At 56.3% G+C, this 19067-nt stretch overlaps 1 protein-coding gene across 1 annotated transcript in view; it reads left to right on the top strand.

Annotated features, from left to right (window-relative positions):
• The first annotated feature begins 355 nt into the window (after positions 1 to 355).
• The window catches only part of LOC144952414 (dynein axonemal heavy chain 2-like), a 139082-nt gene continuing 120370 nt past the window's right edge, over positions 356 to 19067 (top strand). Inside the window, exons 1-3 of the mRNA XM_078882810.1 lie at positions 356 to 923; positions 3954 to 4064; positions 12665 to 12927. Coding sequence (XP_078738936.1) covers positions 356 to 923; positions 3954 to 4064; positions 12665 to 12927 — 942 coding nt within the window. The remainder of the gene's footprint in view (positions 924 to 3953; positions 4065 to 12664; positions 12928 to 19067) is intronic.

Below are 19067 nucleotides of genomic sequence, written 5' to 3'. Positions count from 1 at the left end.
TGAGTCACTGGTGAGTAACCGTTTGTCACTCATTTCGGGTAGGATACGGGTAGGATACGGCTACCTGTACCCGGCCGGGTACGGGTACCCATTTGCGACCCTGGTGCGGCCGGGTACGGGTAGGCCGTGAGTCACTGGTGTTTCACCGTTTGTTGCTCATTTCGGGTAGGGTACGGGTACGGGTAGGATACGGCTACCTGTACCCGGCCGGGTACGGGTACGGGTACCTGTTTGCGACCCTGGTGCAGCCGGGTACGGGTAAGGAATCAAAACCAGTTTGGAACCTCTGACGCCCGGTCGCCTTGGCCTCCCAACGTAGAGGAACACGCGGATCTCGAACCTGCGCCCTGCCCCCATGTCCCCACAGGCCGTGGACGAGATGATGTACTTCGTGCGGCGACGGTGCGACGCCGACACCGGCGTTGGTGCCGACGGCGCCGCTACCGACGCTGCTGCTGCCGCCGCTGGTGTTCGTAGCGGTGCTCTCACCGCTGACGATTCCGCAAGCGCCGCTGCTGCTGCTGGCGCTGATCCTGCTGTCGATACTGTCGGCGGCACGGCTGCTGCTGCTGCTGGGGCTACCAGCGCTGCTGCCGCTGCTGATACTGCAGCCGCTGCTGCTGGCGGTGCCATTCATAGCGGCGCTACCACCGCCGACACCGCCGACACCGCCGACACCGCCGACACCGCTGATACCGCTGATACCGCCGCCACCGGCGTCGCCGTTGACGGGGCGGGCGCCGAGCGTCTGCTGCGTAGCGGCGCGGTACTGGTGGGCACGGTGAGGGGCGGCCACCTGGAGGCCCTCCTGCGGGCCATGGGCGGCGTCTTCGTGCCCTCGCTGCTGCACAACGCTGGCTGGCCAGAGGGCATCCGCAACGACTTCCGTGGGCACGTGCACCGCTTCATGGCCACACTCACGGGTGAGGGGCGGTCGGTTGGTTGGTGAGAGGGGGCGGTTGGTGGGAGGGGCGGTTGGTGGGAGGGGCAGTTGGTGGGAGGGGCAGTTGGTGGGAGGGGCGGTTGGTGAGAGGGGCAGTTGGTGAGAGGGGCGGTTGGTGGGAGGGGCAGTCGGTGAGGGGGGGCAGTCGGTGAGGGGGGGCAGTTGGTGGGAGGGGCAGTTGGTGGGAGGGGAAGTTGGTGGGAGGGGCAGTTGGTGAGGGGGCAGTTGGTAGGAGGGGCAGTCGGTGAGGGGGGGCAGTCGGTGAGGGGGGGCAGTCGGTGGGAGGGGCAGTCGGTGGGAGGGGCAGTTAGTGGGAGGGGCAGTTGGTGGGAGGGACAGTTGGTGGGAGGGGCAGTTGGTGGGAGGGGCAGTTGGTGGGAGGGGCAGTTGGTGGGAGGGGCAGTTGGTGGGAGGGACAGTTGGTGGGAGGGGCAGTTGGTGAGGGTGGCGGTTGGTGGGAGGGGCGGTTGGTGGGAGGGACAGTTGGTGGGAGGGACAGTTGGTGGGAGGGACAGTTGGTGGGAGGGGCGGTTGGTGGGAGGGACAGTTGGTGAGGGTGGCGGTTGGTGGGAGGGACAGTTGGTGGGAGGGACAGTTGGTGGGAGGGGCGGTTGGTGGGAGGGGCGGTTGGTGGGAGGGGCGGTTGGTGGGAGGGACAGTTGGTGGGAGGGACAGTTGGTGAGGGTGGCGGTTGGTGGGAGGGGCGGTTGGTGGGAGGGGCGGTTGGTGGGAGGGACAGTTGGTGGGAGGGACAGTTGGTGGGAGGGGCGGTTGGTGGGAGGGACAGTTGGTGGGAGGGACAGTTGGTGGGAGGGGCGGTTGGTGGGAGGGACAGTTGGTGGGAGGGACAGTTGGTGGGAGGGGCAGTTGGTGGGAGGGGCGGTTGGTGGGAGGGGCGGTTGGTGGGAGGGACAGTTGGTGGGAGGGGCGGTTGGTGGGATGGACAGTTGGTGGGAGGGACGGTTGGTGGGAGGGGCGGTTGGTGGGAGGGACAGTTGGTGGGAGGGGCAGTTGGTGGGAGGGACAGTTGGTGGGAGGGACAGTTGGTGGGAGGGGCGGTTGGTGGGAGGGACAGTTGGTGGGAGGGGCGGTTGGTGGGATGGACAGTTGGTGGGAGGGACGGTTGGTGGGAGGGGCGGTTGGTGGGAGGGACAGTTGGTGGGAGGGGCAGTTGGTGGGAGGGACAGTTGGTGGGAGGGACAGTTGGTGGGAGGGGCGGTTGGTGGGAGGGGCGGTTGGTGGGAGGGACAGTTGGTGGGAGGGGACAGTTGGTGGGAGGGGCGGTTGGTGGGAGGGACAGTTGGTGGGAGGGGCAGTTGGTGCGAGGGACAGTTGGTGGGAGGGGCGGTTGGTGGGAGGGGCGGTTGGTGGGAGGGACAGTTGGTGGGAGGGACAGTTGGTGGGAGGGACAGTTGGTGGGAGGGGCAGTTGGTGGGAGGGGCAGTTGGTGGGAGGGGCAGTTGGTGGGAGGGGACAGTTGGTGGGAGGGGCAGTTGGTGGGAGGGACAGTTGGTGGGAGGGGCAGTTGGTGGGAGGGGCAGTTGGTGGGAGGGGCAGTTGGTGGGAGGGGACAGTTAGTGGGAGGGACAGTTGGTGGGAGGGACAGTTGGTGGGAGGGGCAGTTGGTGGGAGGGGCAGTTGGTGGGAGGGGCAGTTGGTGGGAGGGGCAGTTGGTGGGAGGGACAGTTGGTGGGAGGGACAGTTGGTGGGAGGGGCGGTTGGTGGGAGGGGCGGTTGGTGGGAGGGACAGTTGGTGGGAGGGACAGTTGGTGGGAGGGACAGTTGGTGGGAGGGACAGTTGGTGAGGGTGGCGGTTGGTGGGAGGGGCGGTTGGTGGGAGGGGCAGTTGGTGGGAGGGGCGGTTGGTGGGAGGGGCGGTTGGTGGGAGGGACAGTTGGTGGGAGGTACGGTTGGTGGGAGGGACAGTTGGTGGGAGGGGCGGTTGGTGGGAGGGGCAGTTGGTGGGAGGGACAGTTGGTGGGAGGGGCAGTTGGTGGGAGGGACAGTTGGTGGGAGGGGCAGTTGGTGGGAGGGGCAGTTGGTGGGAGGGACAGTTGGTGGGAGGGGCAGTTGGTGGGAGGGGCGGTTGGTGGGAGGGGCGGTTGGTGGGAGGGGCGGTTGGTGGGAGGGGACAGTTGGTGGGAGGGACAGTTGGTGAGGGTGGCGGTTGGTGGGAGCGGCAGTTGGTGGGAGGGGCGGTTGGTGGGAGGGGCGGTTGGTGGGAGGGACAGTTGGTGGGAGGGGCGGTTGGTGGGAGGGGCAGTTGGTGGGAGGGACAGTTGGTGGGAGGGGACAGTTGGTGGGAGGGGACAGTTGGTGGGAGGGACAGTTGGTGGGAGGGGCAGTTGGTGGGAGGGGACAGTTGGTGGGAGGGGCAGTTGGTGGGAGGGACAGTTGGTGGGAGGGACAGTTGGTGGGAGGGGACAGTTGGTGGGAGGGACAGTTGGTGGGAGGCGGCAGTTGGTGAGGGTGGCGGTTGGTGAGGGGGGCAGTCGGTGGGAGGGGCAGTCGGTGAGGGGGGCAGTCGGTGGGAGGCTTCAGCCACAGTTGAGCACCTGGCGTGATGGCTACTGTTGTGCTTTGCCCTCCTGTCCTTGTTGTTGTGCTGTTCGCTGTTGTAACTCTCTGACCCCGATGGCTTCCGCGGCCGTCTGGAACGCTCTACCTTCCAATGTTACATACAAAAAACCGGAGGACCCGGAGAAAAATCCACGCGACCATGGGGAGAGCGAGAGAGAGAGAGAGACACCGCAGACTCCAAATATACAGCAGTAGCAGGCGTCGTCAGGGTCGGGATCGAACCCACGACCTCCTGTATACCAGGCGGGGTAGTCAACATCTCCTAGCCACCGTGATGATGACGAGCTAGAGAGAGACGCAAACTCCAAATATACAGCAGCAGGCGTCGTCAGGGTCGGGATCGAGCCCACGACCTCCGGCATACCAGGCGAGGTAGTCAACATCTCTCCTAACCCCCACGGGGGGACCTTTGTGTGTTTCGTCCGCCCAGACACGCGGCACAAGCTGGAGGGACACACGGTGCTCTACATCCCGCAGGAGGTCCTGTCCATGGACGCGGAAACGGCCGCGTCGGACAAGGAGTTGGTGGGACGACTCGAGAGTGAGTGACGCACTCGCTCGCTCGCACACGCGGACTGGGGAGACGCGCAGAGAGACGGATGGGGAGAGAGACAGGGAGAGAGAGACGGAGAGATGGAGAGAGACGGAGAGATGGAGAGAGACAGACGGGGAGAGAGACAGGGAGAGAGAGACGGAGAGATGGAGAGAGACAGACGGGGAGAGAGACAGGGAGAGAGAGACGGAGAGATGGAGAGAGACAGACGGGGAGAGAGACAGGGAGAGAGAGACGGAGAGATGGAGAGAGACAGACGGGGAGAGAGACAGGGAGAGAGAGACGGAGAGATGGAGAGAGACAGACGGGGAGAGAGACAGGGAGAGAGACAGACAGACGGGGAAAGAGACAGGGAGAGAGAGACGGAGAGATGGAGAGAGACAGACGGGGAGAGAGACAGGGAGAGAGAGACGGAGAGATGGAGAGAGACAGACGGGGAGAGAGACAGGGAGAGAGAGACGGAGAGATGGAGAGAGACAGACGGGGAGAGAGACAGGGAGAGAGAGACGGAGAGATGGAGAGAGACAGACGGGGAGAGAGACAGGGAGAGAGACAGACAGACGGGGAGAGAGACAGGGAGAGAGAGACGGAGAGATGGAGAGAGACAGACGGGGAGAGAGACAGGGAGAGAGAGACGGAGAGATGGAGAGAGACAGACGGGGAGAGAGACAGGGAGAGAGAGACGGAGAGATGGAGAGAGACAGACGGGGAGAGAGACAGGGAGAGAGACAGACAGACGGGGAGAGAGACAGGGAGAGGGACAGAGAGACGGGGAGAGAGACAGACAGAGAGAGAGAGACATACAGAGAGACAGACAGACGGGGAGAGAGATAGAGAGAGAGGCAGAGAGAGAGAGAGACAGAGGGAGAGACAGAGGGAGACGGGAGACAGAGAGACAGAGAGAGACTTTTTTAAACAACTTTTATTGCCGCCAGCAGCAACAGCACTGGAGGCGATTTCAATATGAAACACACAAAGTCACCAGCAACACAAATGAAAATTAACGCTACAAATCCACGCGCTGTGGCGCTAAAAGCACCGCGCAGAACACGAAAGAAAAGTCACGTGGTGGTGGTGGTGGTCATCGCGCACGCCACGGTGAACGAGCGAGCGCTTCAGAAGGTGAACACCACGAGGGTGCCGTCCACGCTGGTACAGAGGGCTGAGAGAGACAGAGAGAGAGATTTGGCAGGGGGCAGAATGCTATTAATCCAACACAACAACTCAACTCAACAACACAACCCAACGTCACAACTCAACGACACAACTCAACAGCACAACACAACAACTCAACGACGCAACACAACGACACAACCCAACGTCACAACTCAACGACACAACTCAACAGCACAACACAACAACACAACTCAACGACGCAACACAACGACACAACCCAACGTCACAACCCAACGACACAACTCAACAACACAACTCAACAGCACAACACAACAACACAACTCAACGACGCAACTCAACGTCACAACCCAACGTCACAACCCAACGACACAACTCAACAACACAACTCAACAGCACAACTCAACAACACTACTCAACGACGCAACACAACGACACAACTCAACGTCACAACCCAACGACACAACTCAACAACACAACTCAACAGCACAACTCAACAACGCAACTCAACAACTCAACACAACACAACAACCCAACACAACAACGCAACAACACAACCCAAGTTGCCCTAGTAATGAAAACAAATAGCATCGCCGCTCACCTCTAACCCCATGCCCCCTAAAACCGGTCACACTTAAATCAAAGTGGCCGCTAACTGTGCACACGCACACACACACACGCACACACACACACAGACACACGCACACACACACACAGACACACACACACACAGACACACACACACAGACACACACACACGCACACACACAACAACAACAACAACCGCCATTCGCCACTAAGTGGCGGTGACGTCACCACGACGCTTGTGCCAGGCCATGTGCACCTTGAGGCCACGTGAAGTGTCGAACGCCCGCTGGCAGGAGGTCACGGGGCAGACCCAGGTGCCACGGGTCGACTGACCGAGATGACCGAGATGACTGGCTGATGCACCACCTGTGCCCCCTACTGTGCCAACTTGCTGTGCTTTAGCCACCCGGCGCTCCGCTCGTTGTTGTGAGCGTCGCTCCTCCGCCCTCCGTTGTTGTTGGAGGGCGACTGCCTCCAACTGCCCAGTAGCGTCCTTCACGAGCCTCCTCCACTGAGGCCGATCTTGACACCGCTGGTACCAGTCATCGGCAAGTCCACTCAGCTCCACGTCCTCCTGTACCACATCACTCCATCTCTTCTCTAGCCCGTGCCGCGCCCGTTTAGCCCCCTCGATCCGGCCGAACAAAAGCTGTTTAGGCATGCGGTGGCTGGGCATGCGGGCTACATGACCCAGCCAACGCAGCCTTGCCTGCCGGAGGAGCTCACTGATGGGACTTTGCCCAGATCTTTCAAGGACTTGTGAGCTCCTCACACAATCCAGCCTGGTCAAACCCAGGATGGATCGTAGGCAGGCCAGCCTAAATGTTTCCAACCGGCGAAGATGCTCCACTAGGGGGGTCCACGTTTCGCAAGCGTAGAGAAGGGAGGGAATGACCGTGGCCGAGAAGACCTGAAGCTTCGTGCGGAGCGACAGACCAGGTAGCTTCCACACAGCGTTACGCAACCGATGAAAAGATATTGCCGCTCGACTGATTCGGAGTGAGACCTCTGCTGATAAACTGGAGCTGGTCATGAGCACACTGCCCAGGTATGGGAAACTCTCTACTCTCTCCACAACTGCCCCATCACCGACACACACACACACACACCCACGCACACACACACAGACACACGCACACACACTCACACACACACACAGACACACTCACACACACACACAGACACACGCACACACACACACTCACAGACACAGACACACGCACACACACAGACACACACAGACACATGCACACTCACACACACTCACAGACACACACAGACACACAGACACACGCACACACACGCACACACACACAGACACATGCACACACACACAGACACACGCACACACACACACTCATACAGACACACACACTCATACAGACACACACACTCACACACGCACACACACAGACACACACACGCACACATGCGCACACACAGATAAAGACAAAGATCCCACATATAGCCTTAACAGACTGTTGGGGCAAGTGCTTTTAGCGAGCACACACATACACGCGCACACACTCACACACACACACGCACACACATACACATACGCACACACACACACACACAGACACGCACACACGCACACACATACGCACACACACACACTCACACAGACACACACACTCACACACACACAGACACACACAAACACGCACAGACACACACACACGCACACACACACGCACACACATACGCACACACACACTCACACACTCACACACGCACACACACAGACACGCACACACGCACACACACACTCACACACACACACGCACACACATACGCACACACACACTCACACACTCACACACGCACACACACAGACACGCACACACGCACACACACACGCACACACACACACAGACACACACAGACACACTCACACACGCACAGACACACACACACACACACGCACAGACACACACACACGCACACACACACACACACACGCACAGACACACACACACTCACACACACACAGACACACACGCACACACGCACACACACACGCACACACACACAGACACACACACACAGACACACTCACACACGCACAGACACACACGCACACACACGCACAGACACACACATACGCACACACATCACGCAAACCCCACTCCTGATGTGGATAAATCAGGGCACCATCCGCTAACGGTGGCTCCTTTAAGCCGCCCTCCTGGGCCGGATTGACGACGTTTCACATCTTACAACAACAATAATAACAACAACAATAACAGCAATAACAACAACAATAACAACAACAATAACAACAACAATAACGACAATAACAACACCAACAACAATAACAACAACAATAACAAAACAACAATAACAACAACAGCAATAACAACAACAGCAATAACAACAACAGCAATAACAACAAAAATAATAACAACAATAATAACAACAACAACAAGAATAGCAACAACAATAACAACAACAATAACAGCAATAACAACAACAATAACAGCAATAACAACAACAATAACAGCAATAACAACAACAATAACAGCAATAATAACAGCAACAATAACAGCAATAACAACAACAATAACAACAACAATAACAACAACAATAACAACAACAATAACGACAATAACAACACCAACAACAACAATAACAACAACAATAACAACAACAATAACAAAACAACAATAACAACAACAGCAATAACAACAACAGCAATAACAACAAAAATAATAACAACAATAATAACAACAACAAGAATAGCAACAACAATAACAACAGCAATAACAACAAAAATAATAACAACAACAATAACAACAATAACAACAACAACAATAACAACAATAACAACAACAACAATAACAACAGCAATAACAACAACAATAACAACAACAACAACAACAAAACCACAATAACAATAACAAAACAACAACACCAACAACAATCACAACAACAACAGCAGCAGCAGTAGTAGTAGCAGCAGTCTCTCTGTTAATTTACTAGAGACCCACCAACCTTCCCTCCCTCCCCCGTGTAGCCTTAGCAGACTGTTCGTGGCAAGCGCTGTTTGGTGCAGCGAGTAGCAGCAGCGTCTATGAGTGGGGGGGGGGGGGTGGTCAACACCACGCCCGGCCGCCTTTGTCTCTCTCCCACGAAGACAACGACTACACACACCGCGCCGGGGTGACTCGCTTGAGGCTGAGTCAACCTAGGGGAGACCCAGGACCCCTATAAATGACAAAGATCCCCCGTGTAGCCTGTGACAGACTGCAGGGGCAAGTGTTGTTCGTAGCGAGTAGCAGCAGCACCTGTGAAGGTAGACACAGACAAAGGTCCCCCGTGTAGCCTCTAACAGACTGTAGGGGCAAGTGCTGTGAGTAGCGAGCAGCACCTGTGAAGGTAGACACAGACAAAGGTCCCCCGTGTAGCCTCTAACAGGCTGTAGGGGCAAGTGCTGTTAGCGAGCAGCACCTACACAAAGACAAAGATCCCCCGTTGTAGCCTGTGACAGACTGTAGGGGCAAGTGCTGTTAGCAAGTGGCACCTATGAAATCTACCGGCACTGTGGCACACGAGGGGGTGGGTGGCTACCAGCACCACGCCCGGCCGCCTTTGTCTCCCCCAGTGACGACGTTTACTGCACACGCCTCACCAGGTAACTCACTTGAGGCTGAGTCGACCTAGGGGAGTCCCAGCCGATGGCTGGAACCAAGCCCGACACGAGATTGGCAGGTGACCCCTGGTGTCGCCCTGGGTCACATTTACCCAGGTTCAAAGGTCGACTGAGGGGGGGGGGGGGTGAGGGGAGGGGGTGGGGGGGGCTAGGGGGGGGGGTGGGGAGATGGTGGGGAGCGGTGGCGCAGCGGTTAGCGCCACGCAGTAGCAGCATTAGTAGCAGCAGCAGCAGTAGTAGCAGTAGCAGCAGCAGCAGTAGTAGCAGCAGCAGTAGCAGCAGGAGCAGCAGCAGGAGTAGCAGTAGTAGCAGCAGTAGTAGCAGTAGCAGCAGCAGTAGTAGTAGCAGTAGCAGCAGCAGTAGTAGCAGCAGAAGTAGTAGCAGGAGTAGCAGTAGCAGCAGCAGTAGCAGCAGTATCAGAAGGAGTAGTAGCAGCAGTAGTAGCAGCAGAAGTAGTAACAGTAGCAGCAGCAGCAGCAGTAGCAGGAGTAACAGCAGCAGCAGTAGCAGCAGTAGCAGCAGCAGCAGTAGCAGCAGTATCAGAAGGAGTAGTAGCAGCAGTAGTAGCAGCAGAAGTAGTAACAGCAGCAGCAGCAGTAACAGCAGTAGCAGCAGAAGTAGTAACAGTAGTAGCAGCAGAAGTAGTAACAGCAGCAGCAGCAGCAGTAACAGCAGTAGCAGCAGAAGTAGTAACAGTAGTAGCAGCAGCAGCAGTAACAGCAGTAGCAGCAGAAGTAGTAACAGTAGTAGCAGCAGCAGCAGTAACAGCAGTAGCAGCAGCAGCAGTAACAGCAGTAGCAGCAGCAGCAGTAACAGCAGTAGCAGCAGAAGTAGTAACAGTAGCAGCAGCAGAAGTAGTAACAGTAGTAGCAGCAGAAGTAGTAACAGCAGTAGCAGCAGCAGCAGTAACAGCAGTAGCAGCAGAAGTAGTAACAGTAGTAGCAGCAGCAGCAGTAGCAGCAGCAGAAGTAGCAGCAGCAGGAGCAGCAGAAGTAGTAACAGCAGTAGCAGCAGCAGCAGTAGCAGCAGCAGAAGTAGCAGCAGCAGAAGTAGCAGCAGCAGTAGCAGCAGAAGTAGTAACAGCAGTAGCAGCAGCAGCAGTAGCAGCAGCAGAAGTAGCAGCAGCAGGAGCAGGAGTAGCAGCAGTAGTGGCATTAGTAGCATTAGCAGCAGTAGCAGTAGCAGCAGTAGCAGCAGCAGCAGTAGTAGCAGCAGCAGCTGTAGCAGGAGCAGTAGTAGCAGCAGCAGGAATAGTAGCAGCAGCAGCAGTAGCAGCATTAGTAGTAGCAGCAGGAGCAGCAGCAGCAGCAGGAGTAGTAACAGGAGTAGCAGGAGCAGTAACAGCAGGAGCAGTAGTAGCAGCAGCAGTAACAGCAGGAGCAGTAGTAGCAGCAGCAGGAGTAGTAACAGTAGTAGCAGTAGCAGCAGTAGCAGCAGTAGCAGTAGTAGCAGTAACAGCAGGAGCAGCAGTAGCAGTAACAGCAGGAGTAGCAGCAGTAGCAGCAGCAGTAGCAGGTAGGTTGGGGACGGTCTCCGAGCCGTCAGGGTGTCTCTCTCTCTCGCGAGCTTTTCGTGCCGCTTGACAAACACAAAAGCGGGCGGTCGGAACGAGAGTGGACAGGGGTGAGTCGGCCCCGTGGCCCTCACCGCCCTCACCGCCCTCACCACCACCACCAGCGCCCCCCCGGGGGCTCCGCAGCGAGCCCCTAATCGAGACCATTAGGGCTTAATCTGTAGGTCTGACCTCCGGCCCCTGACCCGAAGCACAACAGATTGCCTCCGAGCTAAGCCCTGGGATCAATCCTGAGAGCAAGAGAGGGGACGGGGGGGGAGAGCGAGAGGGAGAGAGGAGCGGAGGGAGGGAGGCGAGGGGGTCAGGGGTGGTTCATCACACACGGAACGCGTGTTCTGACAGCCTGGTCTGCGAGCGAGTGAGTGAGCGAGTGGGTGCGTGAGCGTGTTCTGCGAGGAGCGGTGGCGCAGCGGTTAGCGCTACGAACCCGGCGAACCGGGTTCGATTCCCGCCCACGGCCAACACCACCGGTGACGATTGTCCGAACCGTTCCTGGGCCTCCCCTAGGTCAACTCAGCCTCAAATGAGTACCTGGTGCGGTGTGTAAATATCGCAAGCTGGGGATACAAAGGCGGTCGGGCGTGGTGCTGGCCACCCACCCCCCTGGGTGTATCGTTCTGGCCTTCATAGGTGCTCGCGAACAGCACTTGCCCCTACAGTCTGTTAGAGGCTACACGGGGGATCTTTGTTTGTGTCTACCTTCATAGGTGCTGCTGCTACTCACTTCTAACAGCACTTGCCCCTACAGTCTGTTGAGGCTGTGAGGAGCGGTAGTGTAGTGTAGTGGTCAGCGCCACGCTAGCGCTGTGAACCTGGCAGAGACCCGAGTTTGATTCCCGATCATGGCCAGCGCCGGTGACGATTGTCTGAACCGGTCCTGGGCCTCCCCTAGGTCGACTCAGCCTCCAATGAGGAACTTGGTGCGGTGTGTGGTAAACATCGCCACTGGGGAGACAAAGGCGGCCGGGCTTGGCGCTGGCCATCCCCACCCCCTCGTGTGCCGTGCCGGCCTTCATAGGTGCTCGCTAACGGCACTTGCCCCGACAGTCTGTTAAGGCTGTACGGGGGATCTTTGTCTTTGTTGAGTATGTGTGTGTTAGAATGAGCGTTAGATACTAGGAGTCAGTGTTAACGATGGAAGTCGGTGTTAGAGATGGGAGTCGGTGTTAGAGATGGGAGTCATGATGATAATGAGAGAGAGAGACACGCAAACTCCGAATATACAACAGGCGTCAGGGCCGGGATCGAACCCACGAACCTCCTGCACACCAGGCGAGGTAGTCAACATCTCCTAGCCACCGTCATTTGGCCTTGACAGCGCCAAGCGGAGAGACACGGCGGCCGCGACCGCTCATTTCCCCCCTCCCCTCCCGGTCCCCGCGATTCTCCGATTCCACCTCCCTCTAGATTTGAAGCTTTCGTGACTGCAAGGATTCATATTCTTAGGTTTTTTTCCGGTAAAGTCACGTAGGTAAAAAAAAATACAATTAATAAAAGTAAAATAAAAGAAATGCCTCCGAAACGTCGTGATTTTTATTTTATTTTACTTTTATTAATTTTTAATTTTTTACCTACGTGACTTTACCGAAAAAACCTAAGAATATCCACCTCCCTCCCCCGCCCGCCGCCCGCCCCCCACAGCGGCGATGGTCCACTGGACGAGGCAGATCAAGGAGGTGCTGAGCACCCAGGATTCTATGGAAGACGGCGGCGACGCTGGTGGTGACGGCGGTGATGGCTGGGGACCGCTGGAGGAGATTGAGTTTTGGCGCAGCCGTCGTGCCGACCTGGCTGGGCTCGCCTCGCAGCTGGAGAAGCGCGGCGTGACGCGGGTGCAGCGGGTGCTGGGCCTCGCCAAGTCCTCCTACGTGGGGGCGTTCGCAAGGCTGGCGCGCCAGATACAGGTGAGGCGGCGGAGGGATGGAGGCAGAGAGAGAGAGAGAGTGTGAGTGAGATAGTGAGAGGCAGAGAGAGAGAGAGTGAGCGCGAGAGAGAGCGAGAGTGAGAGAGAGATAGTGAGAACTGCTCTTGTGGTCTTTTGTTTGTTAGCGCGGTCGGCTACGTACGGCGCGAAAGAAGTTCAGCGTGCAGGACGTGCGTGTGGGGGAGCGGGGGAGCGGTGGTGCATCAGTTGCAGTCGTCTCAGTCAGTCGACCCGTGGCACCAGCAACAACGGAGGGCGGAGGAGCGACGCTCACAACAACGAGCGGAGCGCCGGGTAGCTAAAGCACAGCAAGTTGGCACAGTAGGGGGCACAGGTGGTGCATCAGCCAGTCATCTCGGTCATCTCAGTCAGTCGACCCGTGGCACCTGCTGGGTCTGCCCCGTGACCTCCTCCTGCCAGCGGGCGTTCGACACTTGACGTGGTAGCCTCAAGGTGCACATGGCCTGGCACAAGCGTCGTGGTGACGTCACCGCCACTTAGTGGCGAATGGCGGTCGTTGTTGTTGTTTGTGACGTTGCTTCTAAAATGTGGAGGGGAAAACCTGGAGGAGCGGGAGGAAAAAAGAATCCACGCGACCACGGGGAGAGAGAGAGAGAGACACACACACACCGCAAACTCCAAATATACACACACACGCACACGTGTGTGTATGCATTACACGTAGGCATGTGTGCACGTGTGTATACATGTATGCACACACACACGAGCGTGCACATTTTTGATGGGAAGCTTTCGTGTTCTGCAGGAATCCATACTCTTTGGTTCTTTCGGAAACGTCACGTAGTTATTTAAAAAGTAAAAAGTAAAAAAATATTTTCGCTGCCTACGTGACTTTACCGAAATAACCACAAAGAGTTGTGCGTGTTTACATGTACACATGTTTGTGTATATGTAATGTAGTAACTCCACGGGAGACGACTTCACGGGTAACACACTCTTTATTTTATCAAACTTGGTTACAGGTGACTAACACCTACTTTGTATCTCGGGTGACAAACACCCACTTCGCTACTTGGCGACTAACGCCCACTGAGTTACTCGGATGACCAACATCCACTTAGTACTCGGGTGACAAACACCCACTTCGCTACTTGGCGACTAACGCCCACTGAGTTACTCGGATGACCAACATCCACTTAGTACTCGGGTGACAAACACCCACTTAGCTACTTGGCGACTAACGCCCACTGAGCTACTCGGATGACCAACATCCTCTTAGCTACTTGGCGACTAACGCCACTGAGCTACTCGGATGACCAACATCCACTTAGTACTCGGGTGACAAACACCCACTTAGCTACTTGGCGACTAACGCCCACTGAGCTACTCGGATGACCAACATCCACTTAGTACTCGGGTGACAAACACCCACTTCGCTACTTGGCGACTAACGCCCACTGAGTTACTCGGATGACCAACATCCACTTAGTACTCGGGTGACAAACACCCACTTAGCTACTTGGCGACTAACGCCCACTGAGCTACTCGGATGACCAACATCCTCTTAGCTACTTGGCGACTAACGCCACTGAGCTACTCGGATGACCAACATCCACTTAGTACTCGGGTGACAAACACCCACTTAGCTACTTGGCGACTAACGCCCACTGAGCTACTCGGATGACCAACATCCACTTAGCTACTCGGCGACTAACGCCACTGAGCTACTCGGATGACCAACATCCACTTAGCTACTCGGCGACTAACGCCACTGAGCTACTCGGCTTCACTAGGTCTTCAGCTCCGTCTTCGGGTCTTCAACTGGGTAACTCCCCCCGAGTGCTCTCGCGCGTCCCCCTTTATACCCCACCTGCGGACGTCGCTGCGAGCACCCACTTATTCGACCAATCGCCGGGTGCTGGCTACGATCCTCTCTTCCCACATCTCATCGTGCCTCACCACTCACTCCGCGCCGCCTCGTCATCTGTCACTCCCGGCGCGCGCGTCCACACCACGCCCACAACGCGTGCCCAACCCCGCACCCCGCGCCGCCCCGTGATCCATCACTGTCACAGTCGGCGCACGTCAATACCACCACTACATCACCCCCTACCACATAGCTCGCAGCCGCCCCGGCTGCTACAAAAATTACAAACCCTCCCTGTGTGCCCCGTAACACAACACAACAACAAGAACAACAACTAAGCTAACAACACAACACGACGCGAACACCACCATCCGCAACCCTCAACCAATGCCACCGCGACAACAGAACAATATATACAAACCGGCGAGTGACAATAGCAATGTGTATACAAAAAAAATAAATGGAATAATTTTTTTTTTTTCTTTCGACTCGTGCAGTGTCCCCTTTTCTTCCGAGCGTCCCTACAACGGGACATTATCCCGGCAGAGGGGAACACCGGGCGAGCTCGGTGTAGAGCACAAAAAAAACCCGTCCTCATGAAAATTGTTGAGACCTAGCCCGAGTCCGCCTTGCCGGTCCGTCGTACGGCACCAGACGCGGTTGAACGTCCGGTGGTGCCGGCGGTTCAGGAAGACATCGGCCAGGCATCGAGGACTCGTGCGTGCCCCGGGGTTCAGGCTCTCGATGGTCAGCAGCCGTCAAGCCCGAGGCACCTGGGGGTGGGTCAGGTGGAGACACGTGAGGATCAGCCTGCGACACCTCCCTCCCCGAGTCGACGGTCACATCACACGCCCGGTCGTCACGGCACAGAACGGGGTCACACGGTGCCGCATAGGGCTTCAGTCGGGAGGGGTGCACATACCAACGGCGTTTCCCCCATTTAATCTGTATACTCTGGGGCCGTGCAACCCGCACAATTTCCACCGGTCCCCTCCAAGGTCTCAACAACTTGGGGGACGTAGCCAACGGTGCATGTGGACAATGCAGCCAGGCCTTATCGCCTGGTTTCCAATCATGCGTATGCACCCTCCGCTCATGCAATTTCTCGTTTGCAATTTGCCGCGACCGCGAATTCAACCTTGCCCCCTCCCGCGCTTCAGTCAATTTGGCGATATTAAATTTGATGTGGTCTGCCAATTTAGATTTTGCACGTGGCTGGGAAATCCCCAGTTGGACGTCCATGGCCGGATCGGCCTCCCGCCCATACATAAGAAAAAATGGGGAAAACCCTGTCGCCGCATGAGGGGCCATTCGATAGGCCGCGAGTACCCCCGGCACCTGTAAGTCCCAATCAACCTGATCGTCGCAGACCTGTTGGCACAACATAGACGTAATCGTTCTGTTCAGACGCTCAACCATCCCGTCAGTCTGCGGGTGGTAGGGGGAAGTACGCACTTTCTTTGTACCCAACAGGTCGCACACCTCGCGCAACAAAACGCTCGAAAAATTCTTCCCTTGATCCGTCAGCAAGCGTTCGGGGGCGCCCTTGTCCAACACATAACCCTGGACAAAGGCGTCCGCCACCGCCGCAGCCGACTGGTTGGCGAGCGGCCATGCCATAGGCCATCGGGTGAAGTATTCCACGCCAACCAGCAGGAACCTATTTCCCCTTGGTGTAACCGGAAAGGGCCCCAAGATGTCCAACGCTACCAATTCGTTTATACGCGAAACCTGAATGGATTGCAGCGGTGGATTAGCCGCCAATGGTGGCGGTTTCCTTTTGGCGCACTCTACGCATCCCTTAAGAATATTCGCCACGTCGTTACCCATCCCCGGCCAATAATAGTCTCGCTGGATTAGGGCGAGCGTTTTGTAAAAACCCAGATGCATGAGCCGTTCATGAGCTGCCAGAACAATCCTACCCCGCATAGCAACAGGCACCACGAGCACGTGACGCCGGGACATGTTGTCCCACCTCATCAACAGGCCCTGTCTGCACACCCAGGAACCGACCCGCGCCTCCCCTTGTTCGGGAGCGCCAACTTTCCGACGCAGCGTAAGTAGGGAGCTGTCGGACATCTGGAGGCGGCCCCACTCAACGAGGGGCAACGACAACAGCGAATCCCTCCCCGTGGGGGCGTCCTCTCCCGGGGTGTCAGTGGCGGCGAGCGCAACTCCCGGGGCGCCGGCGACCGGGGGTTTGCACCGCGCTGATCCCAACAAACATGTGCAGTCCGTGCACGGCGGCAACCGCGACAAGGCGTCCGCGTTTGAGTGCCGCAACCCTTTTCGGTAAATCGTCGTGAATTGGTAGTCTTGAAGGACCTCCAACCATCGGGACAATTGGCCCGATGGCTGCGCCACGCGCATAGCGTATTGTAGAGCCGCATGGTCCGTCCGGACCGTAAAATGACGGCCGTAAAGATACGGCCTGAATTGCTGTGTAAAAAACACAATGGCTAACAATTCACGACGAGTTACGCAATAGCGTTGTTCTGCGGGGGAAAGAACCCTACTACCGTAGGCGACCACCCGTTCAACCCCCCCGACCAACTGTGAGAGCACCCCCCCGATACCCGTATTGCTGGCGTCCGTGTCAAGCAAAAACGGTTGTGTGAAATCGGGGTAACACAAGGGGGGAGCCTGCACCAAAGCGTCACGGAGGGAGCAGAACGCATCCTCCTCCTCTGCCCCCCAGTGAAACCTCACACCCTTAGCCGTCAAAGCGTGCAGGGGCTTGGCTATGGTGGCAAATTGCTTGACAAAACGACGGTAATAGGAGGCAAAACCAATGAAACTACGAACCTCCGTGACCGAGGTTGGCGTTGGCCATGAGCTGACGCAATGCGTCTTAGCAGGGTCCGTCGAGATCCCTGAACGACTCACGATATGGCCCAAATACCTGACAGATTCCCGAAGCAGAAAACATTTAGCCGGTTTAAATTTTAGCTTAGCGGAACGCATCCTGAGGAACACCGCTCTCAGTCGCTGGAGGTGCTCCTCGAAAGTCCGACTAAAGACGATAATATCGTCAAGATAAATCAAACAGGTATCCCATTGGAGGCCTGACAAAACCAATTCCATGAGTCTCTGGAACGTGGCGGGGGCGGAATGTAAGCCCATGGGCAAACGGTTGACCAACATCCACTTAGCTACTCGGCGACTAACGCCACTGAGCTACTCGGATGACCAACATCCACTTAGCTACTCGGCGACTAACGCCACTGAGCTACTCGGCTTCACTAGGTCTTCAGCTCCGTCTTCGGGTCTTCAACTGGGTAACTCCCCCCGAGTGCTCTCGCGCGTCCCCCTTTATACCCCACCTGCGGACGTCGCTGCGAGCACCCACTTATTCGACCAATCGCCGGGTGCTGGCTACGATCCTCTCTTCCCACATCTCATCGTGCCTCACCACTCACTCCGCGCCGCCTCGTCATCTGTCACTCCCGGCGCGCGCGTCCACACCACGCCCACAACGCGTGCCCAACCCCGCACCCCGCGCCGCCCCGTGATCCATCACTGTCACAGTCGGCGCACGTCAATACCACCACTACATATACATGTACACACACACACACGTGTGTGCATACATTACACGTACACATGTATACACACACACACACACACGTGGGTAAACATTTACACACATCTTCTTGGTTCTTTCGGTAAAGTCACGTAGAATGGAAATAATAAAATAATGAAAATTAAACATAATAAAATAATTCTCACGACGTTTCGGCCACAACGCAAGCAGCCGTCCTCAGGTGGAGAGCAGGTCTGTCGGAAAGACAGCGTCTGAATGACACACCCCAGGCTTGGAGCGTCTATTTAAGCTGGGATGGAGGGGGGAAGGGCGCCTTGACAAAATAATTTGCATATCAAGAGGAAATGTAGCATATTTATGAGAATGCAGATATACGATTAGTATTACTTGTGAAATGCGTAGGAGGTGGGCGGGGGGTTTAAAGTCATATTATGCCCGTGCATTATGCAGGATTAGCAGCATCAAAGGGAGAGAATAGTCATTCAGACGCTGTCTTCTCGACAGACCTGTTCTTCACCTGAGGACGGCTGCTTGCGTTGTGGCCGAAACGTCGTGAGAATTATTTTATTATGTTTTATTATTTTATTATTTCCATTCTACGTGACGACTTTACCGAAAGAACCAAGAAGATGAATCCCTGCATGATATTTTATTATGTTTTATTTTAATTATTTTATTATTTCCCTTCTACGTGACTTTACCGAAAGAACCAAAAAGATGAATCCCTGCATATTATTTTATTATGTTT

This window comes from Lampetra fluviatilis, chromosome 67, assembly GCF_964198595.1.
Source record: "Lampetra fluviatilis chromosome 67, kcLamFluv1.1, whole genome shotgun sequence".
In the NCBI taxonomy this organism is placed as follows: domain Eukaryota; kingdom Metazoa; phylum Chordata; class Hyperoartia; order Petromyzontiformes; family Petromyzontidae; genus Lampetra; species Lampetra fluviatilis.
This window is presented reverse-complemented; position numbering and strand designations above follow the sequence as displayed.